The sequence below is a fragment of the Bison bison genome, unplaced genomic scaffold (genome assembly GCF_000754665.1).
Source record: "Bison bison bison isolate TAMUID 2011002044 unplaced genomic scaffold, Bison_UMD1.0 scf7180017864349, whole genome shotgun sequence".
Lineage (NCBI taxonomy): Eukaryota > Metazoa > Chordata > Mammalia > Artiodactyla > Bovidae > Bison > Bison bison.
Window position 1 is genome coordinate 6,194,618 of NW_011494921.1, and position 8,135 is coordinate 6,202,752.

The 8,135-nt window shown below is 38.9% G+C and overlaps 1 protein-coding gene across 1 annotated transcript in view; it reads right to left on the minus strand.

Moving 5' to 3' along the window:
• The window catches only part of WDR7 (WD repeat domain 7), a 353,677-nt gene that overhangs the window by 275,694 nt on the left and 69,848 nt on the right, over positions 1–8,135 (minus strand). The window contains exon 14 of the mRNA XM_010854831.1: positions 2,474–2,688. Within this exon, the coding sequence (XP_010853133.1) occupies positions 2,474–2,688 (215 nt within the window). The remainder of the gene's footprint in view (positions 1–2,473; positions 2,689–8,135) is intronic.

Below are 8,135 nucleotides of genomic sequence, written 5' to 3' on the forward strand. Positions count from 1 at the left end.
CTGCGTTCTCTTGGCAAACTCTATTAGCCTTTGCCCTGATTCATTTTGTACTCCAAGGCCAAATTTGCCTGTTACTCCAGGTGTTTCTTGACTTCCTACTTTTGCATTCCAGCCCCCTATAATGAAAAGGACATCTTTTTTGGGTGTTAGTTCTAGAAGGTCTTGTAGGTCTTCATAGAACCATTCTACTTCAGCTTCTTCAGCATTACTGGTCAGGGAATAGACTTGGATTACTGTGATATTGAATAGTTTGCCTTGGAAATGAACAGAGATCATTCTGTCATTTTTGAGATTGCATCCAAGTACTGCATTCAATACAGTAATAAAGGATAATTCTACTTATCACCTTCTTGCTCCTCCAGTGAAAGAAGGAAAAAAAAAAATCACAGGACGGTAAATTCTCTATCTTTGCCCGTAAAGCTGTATATGTCAGGCAAAATTAACCTAATTAACAATATAAAATATTTGTTACTTCCAAATAGCCCAATTGCCAGCACTAACCAGGAGAAAACTGGATACTTTCTATAGAGTATTCCCATTGAGGTTTTACTTTCCATTGAGACCCATGAAAAAAGAAAAAATATCCCATTTCCTAGAGCAAGTCATGTACCACTGAGCGGCTCTTAGTTACGTTGTTTTTTTTTTTTCCCTTAACTTTGGGTGGGCTCTATTTCTCTGGAGGTTTGAAAGCCATCCAGCAAATGGCTCTTTAAATATTCCCCTCAGGAGGAGCCTCTAAGTCAACATGAGAAGATAGTTAGAGAACTCCCTAATGGTCCGGCCAACATACATTTTTCATAAAGTGATTATCCTCCTGCAGCCTTGGCTTCCTAAGCCTTTCCCCCCTTCTATAATTGTTTTCCTTGTAGGCCAGGCAACAATTACCACTGCTACAAGGCTGAGGAGGTTCACGAGCAATATATTTTACAATACATAAGTGTAGTGTCTCTGATATCTGGTGCTTTTATCACTAATTGCCCTATAAAATGCGCTATTAAAACAGGGACAAACAAGACTGTAAAAAATCACATAATGGACCATGACCACTTACAAAAGCCATTCATAAATGTTACTGTACCACTTATTCCCCTTCAATTTTCTAGTCATATCATTATTTTTCCAAAGTTTTACTTCTAGGGGCTATCAAGAAGAAAAAGAATATATTTGGGAATTGCCAAACTTACACACTTGCCATTGGAATGTATTGTTTTATAAGTTTGCTTAATATCAGAATTATACAGAACATCAGACAATGTGCCATGAACATTGAATTCCTAGGGAATATCCACATGATCTCCTGAAAGAAATTATAGGAACAAGTGCATTTCAGCCTGTTTTCTATTCTACAGAGCATGGGACAGAAAGCATGAAAAAAAAAAACCACAGAAGGATTTCACAATTCTAATCTATGAAACATACAATATAACAAAGAAAATAAAACATTAATATCTTGAGGAAAGACAGAATGATCAACTATTTCTGCCAATTACTAGAGGATACAGGTCAGTGGAGCTGCCTGTAGTAAATATTTCCTATGTCATTAGCACTCACTAATTCATGGGCAAATTTTCAAATTTGTATACAATCCTTTCAACCCCTTTGTTATTTATGGACACATCTAATCATTTAAAAAGTAGGAATCAGGAATAAAAGAGAATGAAAATAAAAGTATTTGGTGACTCATTCATAATTCTAATGAATTCTTAGATGGAACTAGGAATTTTAAGTGTGATTCAGAGAAAACACTGGGATGGTCTCTAGGTTTCATTTAGCCATTTACCAGAGACAAACTAGTTCTAATAATACCCAGAACACAAATACCACAAAGGAAATAGTAGCTAGTGTCTAAAAAACTAATGGTAAGTAGCCAATTAATGAACTGGGGTTGACTCTTCTTCTTTTAGTAAGACAATTTTCTGTTAACTAAAGTAACTGGTGGGTTGATTTTAACTCTCAGGAAGGAAAGTGTGGTTGAGTTTGGGTCTCGCAGAAAAATGCCAGCACCTGTGCAATCTCACCATACCTAGTCTCACATATTTTCTTAAATCTTGTAAATGGCCTAACATTAAGTAAAATCAGAGCCTATTTTTAAAACAAATGATAAGCCACAATTGTTCTAAGTTGTTACTTTTTTCTCCTGAAGATATCACTAGTGTTAAACCTTCCAACAGGAAGACTCTGAGAAAGTTAAGAAGATGGATTATACACAAACTGTTCATTCTAATTTCAGAAACTGAAGTCACTCAAGTCTGTAGCAATCATTTTAAAATAGTTTGAATGGTAAGAACAAGTTACTTTTTCAAAATGCAAAATACTTGAAACACTCCAAAACTGTGTTGGATAAACCTGCTTAAAAATCAGAAGCTTAGTATTCATCAGTGTCATCTCCCCAAAATGCTTCCCTAAGACGTGTCAAAGCTGTGTCATTAAATGAAGCTGAATGGGGACACGTGAGCCCCCATATAAAACTTACTTTGTCAGATGCCTCAGAAGCCAAGAGGTTAGTGGCAAGAGTCTGCAGCTTGTGATGGGCCATGTTCTTCAGAGCAGCAAGGCTGCGGCGCGTCATGGCTTGTTTGAGGTTGATCGCCGGGTGGCTCAGCGAGTCAACAGCAGCAGGGGCTGCTTCATCACAGGCATTCAGGATCTCCACAGCCGTGATCCCCATCACACACCGGTCCAGCGCTCCTGGGAGACATGGACGTGCACAGTCACTACACGACTCCGGATGACTAACGTCCATTTTTTAAGAAAGGAAAAACGCACGGACATTTTTTAACGTAGGGATATGTTTTATCAGTGCCTGCCAGAAACATTTTCTTATCCTTCCTTCCTCTAATGATCTCCCATGTAGCATTACCTGCATCCTTTCCTCTCCCTTAAGACCCCTACAGAAGAAAAGCTCAGTAAACTTGAAAACGCAGAATAGAAACTATAAAATTAAACACAGGAAAAATAATATCAAAAATGAAAATACAATCCTCAAGCTCTGGGCAATTTCAAGTATCCTAATAGGCACATAATCGGAGTCTCCAAACAGAGAAAATAGAGGGGAGGATCAAAAACATAGTTGAATAAATAATGGCCAAAACCTACCAAATTTGTTGAGAACTATATACCCATAGATTCAAGTATAACAAACCCTCAGCACAAGAAATACATAGAAAACTACAACTAAACAGCTCAAAATCAATAATAAAGAGAAAATTTTCTAAGAAGTCACAAAAAATAGATATATACATAGAGAAACAAAGATAAGGTTTATAGCAAATTTTTCACTGGAAATAATACAAGCAAGATAGTGGAATACTGAAAGGAATAAACAAAAAACTGTCAACATAGAATTCTATACCCAGAAAGAAATATCTTCAAAATGATGGTGAAATAAAGTTTTTCAGATATACAGAAGATGAAAGAATCACTCACAGACCTGCACCACAAGAAAAATATTAGGCAAAAGGAAAGCCCTTCAAGATAGAAATCTGGATCTATATAAAGCAATGCTACAAGAAATGCTAACTGCTTGGGGAAAAAAGGAAAGCTTTGTTTTTGTATTCGTTTCCTTAAAAGAGGGTTTCCCTGATAGCTCAGATGGTAAAGAATCCACCTGCAATGCAGAAGACTCCGGTTTGATTCCTGGGTTGGGAAGATCTGCTGGAGAAGGGATAGGCTACCCACTCCAGTATTCTTGGGCTTTCCTGGTGGCGCAGCTGGTGAAGAATCCATCTGCAGTGCAGGAGACCTGGGTTCAATCCCTGGGTTGGGAAGATACCCTGGAGAAGGGAAAGGCTACCCACTCCAGTATTCTGGCCTGGAAAATTCCATGGACTCTATAGTCCATGGGGTTGCAAACGGTTGGACACGACTGAGCAACTTTCACTTTCACTATTCCTTAAAAGATAATATACTGCTTAAATGAATAAGCAAATAGAAAGAAATAATGTTCCAAATGAATGAAAATCATGAGCAACAATATGCATGATATAAAAGACAAGAAATAGTGCATAGTGACCCAATTATTCTTGGTTAGAACTATTCTTCACACAGAGCAACCAGTCTGTATGAAAGAACAGTAGGAGATAAGAAAAGGCAGATGCGTACCACGCTGCGGAGGGTCTTGTCTTAAAGGATATGTGAACTAAAATTGCTTATGTTTTTGTCTTTAAGACAGTGGCATGAATCAAGTGTGGTTGTTATTGTTTTATTTCCTATAGTTAATTTGCCAGGAAAGTACAGGACGGACTAGAAGGTAGAAACAGAAGACAGAGAAACCAATAAAGACAGCATTAAAGTGAAAGTGAAAGCTGCTCAGTTGTGTCCAACTCTTTGTGACCCTATGGACTATACAGTCCATGGAATTCCCAAGGCCAGAATACTGGAGTGCGTAGCCTTTCCCTTCTCCAGGGGATCTTCCCAACCCAAGGGATTGAACCCAGGTCTCCCTCATTGCAGGTAGATTCCTCACCAGCTGAGCCACAAGGGAAGCACAAGAATACTGAAGTGGGTAGAATATCCTTTCTTCAGGGCATCTTCCCAACCCAGGAATCGAACTGGGGTCTCCTACATTGCAAGCAGATTCTTTACCAACTGAACTATCAGGGAAGCCAAAGATAGCATGGGTGTTAAAAAATACAGCCCGATATAAAAATAGTACACTATAAAGAAAAAAGGCAGGTGATGGCTACCTAATGGGAAGGACTTAGTAATTAATTATACAGAGGACTCACAGGGAGGAAGGTTGAACAGAGAGTCATACTTTCACTCTAATAACCTCTTCCTTCAAAATTTCAGAGTGAATCCAAAAGGGAAATAAGAAACTTCGCTTGACTAGAAAAATACTGTTTTTTTCCTTAACCATTTCATCCTTTGTGTCTCTGCCTATCCTATCTTACAGTGGTTGCTTGTTTGTTTGGTTTTAATTTTTGGCCATGCCATGCAGGATGTGGGATCTTATAATAGTTCTGTTTTTCGACCAGGGATCAAACCCATGCCCCCTACATTGGGAGTTTGAATTCTTAACTACTGGGCCATCATGGAAGTCCTTATCTTATTTTTGTAATAGAATGATAACAAAAATACAGAAGATACCGAAAAGTCAATGATGTGAAACAGAAACATAAAATCAGATCTCTATTGTATTATATCCTGGAGGCAAAAGGTCAAATATGTGAAGAAAATACTTGGAGAAGGCAGTGGCACCCCACTCCAGTACTCTTGCCTGGAGAATCCCATGGACACAGGAGCCTGGTGGGCTGCAGTCCACGGGGTCGCTAAGAGTCGGACACCACTGAGCAACTTCACTTTCACTTTCCACTTGCATGCACTGGAGAAGGAAATGGCAGCCCACTCCAGTGTTCTTGCCTGGAGAATCCCAGGGATGGGGGAGCCTGGTGGGCTGCCGTCTATGGGGTCGCACAGAGTCAGACACGACTGAAGCGACTTAGCAGCAGCAGCAGCAAACTCTTTACTAACAACAAAAGATAGGACTGAAGTACCACCTCCTGATTCTCTTTGGTAATTTTAATAACAAGGCAAAAACATCAATTTAAATAAATCAAAATAAATGTTTTTGGATATCCATGCTTTATATATGTTGTGCCAGTAGCCATATTAGTTCATATTCTATTTTATTGGATACTTAAGTTTTTAAAAAATGATTCAAACACATATTTCATGAAGTTATTGCAAAAACAGGAATATTTCAGAAAACTTGAAGGGACAGGAATAAAAAAAAGAAAAAAGGTAACAGAACGAAGTAAACTGGTAAGACTTCATACACTAATTTCTAATATTTGGCAATCACTGCTGGTGTTTGCAACTGTACAAGAACAACTGACAACCGTCCCTCCAGGAATAGGCATATGATGAATCACTTTCATTATGAAGCAAACATGATAAAAAGTGCGGATAACAATGGTGTCAGGCTCGGTAATGGTCAGATAAGAAGAACAACTTGCAGCAACAGTCACTACCTGAAGCATGCCACTATCTCCCAACAGAAAGGATGTTGACCTTGTCAGAGGCCTGTGGGAACACCACCACATGCTTACTGGGAACATCAGGTGTGCAGAATAAGGACCTGATCCCTACAGAATGCTCCATGAAGCAGCAGCCACCATCTAGGTCGGTGACCCACCTTTTTTAATAAGTTCGTAAGTAGGAGTCAAGATGTTGAGCTGGCCAAATCTTGTTGCTGGTTGTTACACTAACTTTCTAACTACTCAGAGTTGTGAAGGAATAATCATTTCCATGGCTTCTAGTGGGTAGCCATTCCCTTCTACGGGGCATCTTTCCAACCCAGGGATTGAACCCAGGTCTCCCGCATTGCAGGCAGATTCTTTACTGTCTAAGCCATCAGGGAAACCCCCTATTAAGCACTACTGCATATAATTAACGGAGAAGGCAATGGCAACCCACCCCAGTACTCTTGCCTGGAAAATCCCATGGACACAGGAGCCTGCTGGGCTACAGTCCATGGGGTCGCGAAGAGTCAGACACCACTGAGCGACTTCACTTTCACTATTCACCTTCATGTACTGGAGAAGGAAATGGCAACCCACTCCAGTGTTCTTGCCTGGAGAATCCCAGGGACGGGGGAGCCTGGTGGGCTGCCATCTATGGGGTCACACAGAGTCAGACACGACTGAAGCGACTTAGCAGCAGCATATAATTAAGAGGATAAATAAAAGAACAAAAATTTTGGACCTCTCTCTCTCTAAGTTTTGTATTACTAGCTTTAACTTCATTTCATAAGGAAATGAACACTGAAAATAAAAACTACCCATTTGAAGAGAAAAATAACCAAAATGCTCCATGAAATTATAAAGTTAAGACATTTTTAAGTGCTGTTAAGCTAGAAGCATCAGTGTAATTCAAAATGGCAAACAGAAAATTGCACAAAATGCCTGAGTAGTTTTCATGTAATATGATTTCATCTGTAAAAATACATTCCCAAAACATGAAGTAGAGGCAAAAAGTATCTCCTCAGAGTTTAAACACATTTCATACATTAAGCCTGGGCCGAATCTGATTTATTTTTGCTTCATTTTTTATTTATTTAATTAATAAATAATGTCAATACCTTCAGGATGTGCCTTCCTGGCTCCCCAGGGACCTTTATATCACTAGCTAAAACCTGAACAGCAAAGATGGAAAAAGAGCGTACACTCCCTATTATGGTTGAAGTCCAAAATTTATTCTGCTTCCCTAGCTTTATCTTGATTTAAGAACGCCATATTGACTGACTGTTTATCAAAATCCTCCTGAAGGTCAGAAGATAATTGGTCAACTGCAATATTATGTACTGGGCTTAATTATAGTAAACCGGTTATAAAAATAACATCCTCGGTACACATACAGTCAGGAGCTATTTGTCATTTCCTACTAGGGAAACTACTGGAAAAGTAATTCCGCCTTCCAGTAAGGTCTCATTTGTAAAGACTTTCACATTCTTTGTAAATATCCTTCAAGTATCTGAAGTATTCAAGTATCATATATTTCAGCATCTACGAAATTCAGAAAAATTATATTCTTTATCATATTAATGTTTAAAGTTCTAGACAAGTTTAACATACTCTTGTATTTACAATATATCAATTGTTTATATATGCAGTATTTTAAAATAATGTTTTATAATTATCAGCACTATAACTGTCTTTAATATTAATTCTCAAAAAAAAATTTCTTAATAAAGGTAAATCATATCCCCAAGGCTAACAAAGTAACAAGTTAAGCATGTTTGTTAAATAACAATAATAGGAAATATACACATATGCAAGGACACACACAAAATACACACACATACATGGATGTGACTTCCTGCACCTACGGCACACCAGGTACACATTATGTCATTTTATTCTCTCAGGAACACCATAAAATGGGAGCTATGATTATCTTCATTTTGCTGCTAAGTCACTTCAGTCGTGTCCGACTCTGTGCGACCCCATAGACAGCAGCCCACCAGGCTCCCCCGTCCCTGGGATTCTCCAGGCAAGAACACTGGAGTGGGTTTCCATTTCCTCCTCCAATGCATGAAAGTGAAAAGTCAAAGTGAAGTCGCTCAGTCGTGTCCGACTCTTAGCAACCCCATGGACTGAAGCCCACCAGGCTCCTCCATCCATGGGATTTTCCAG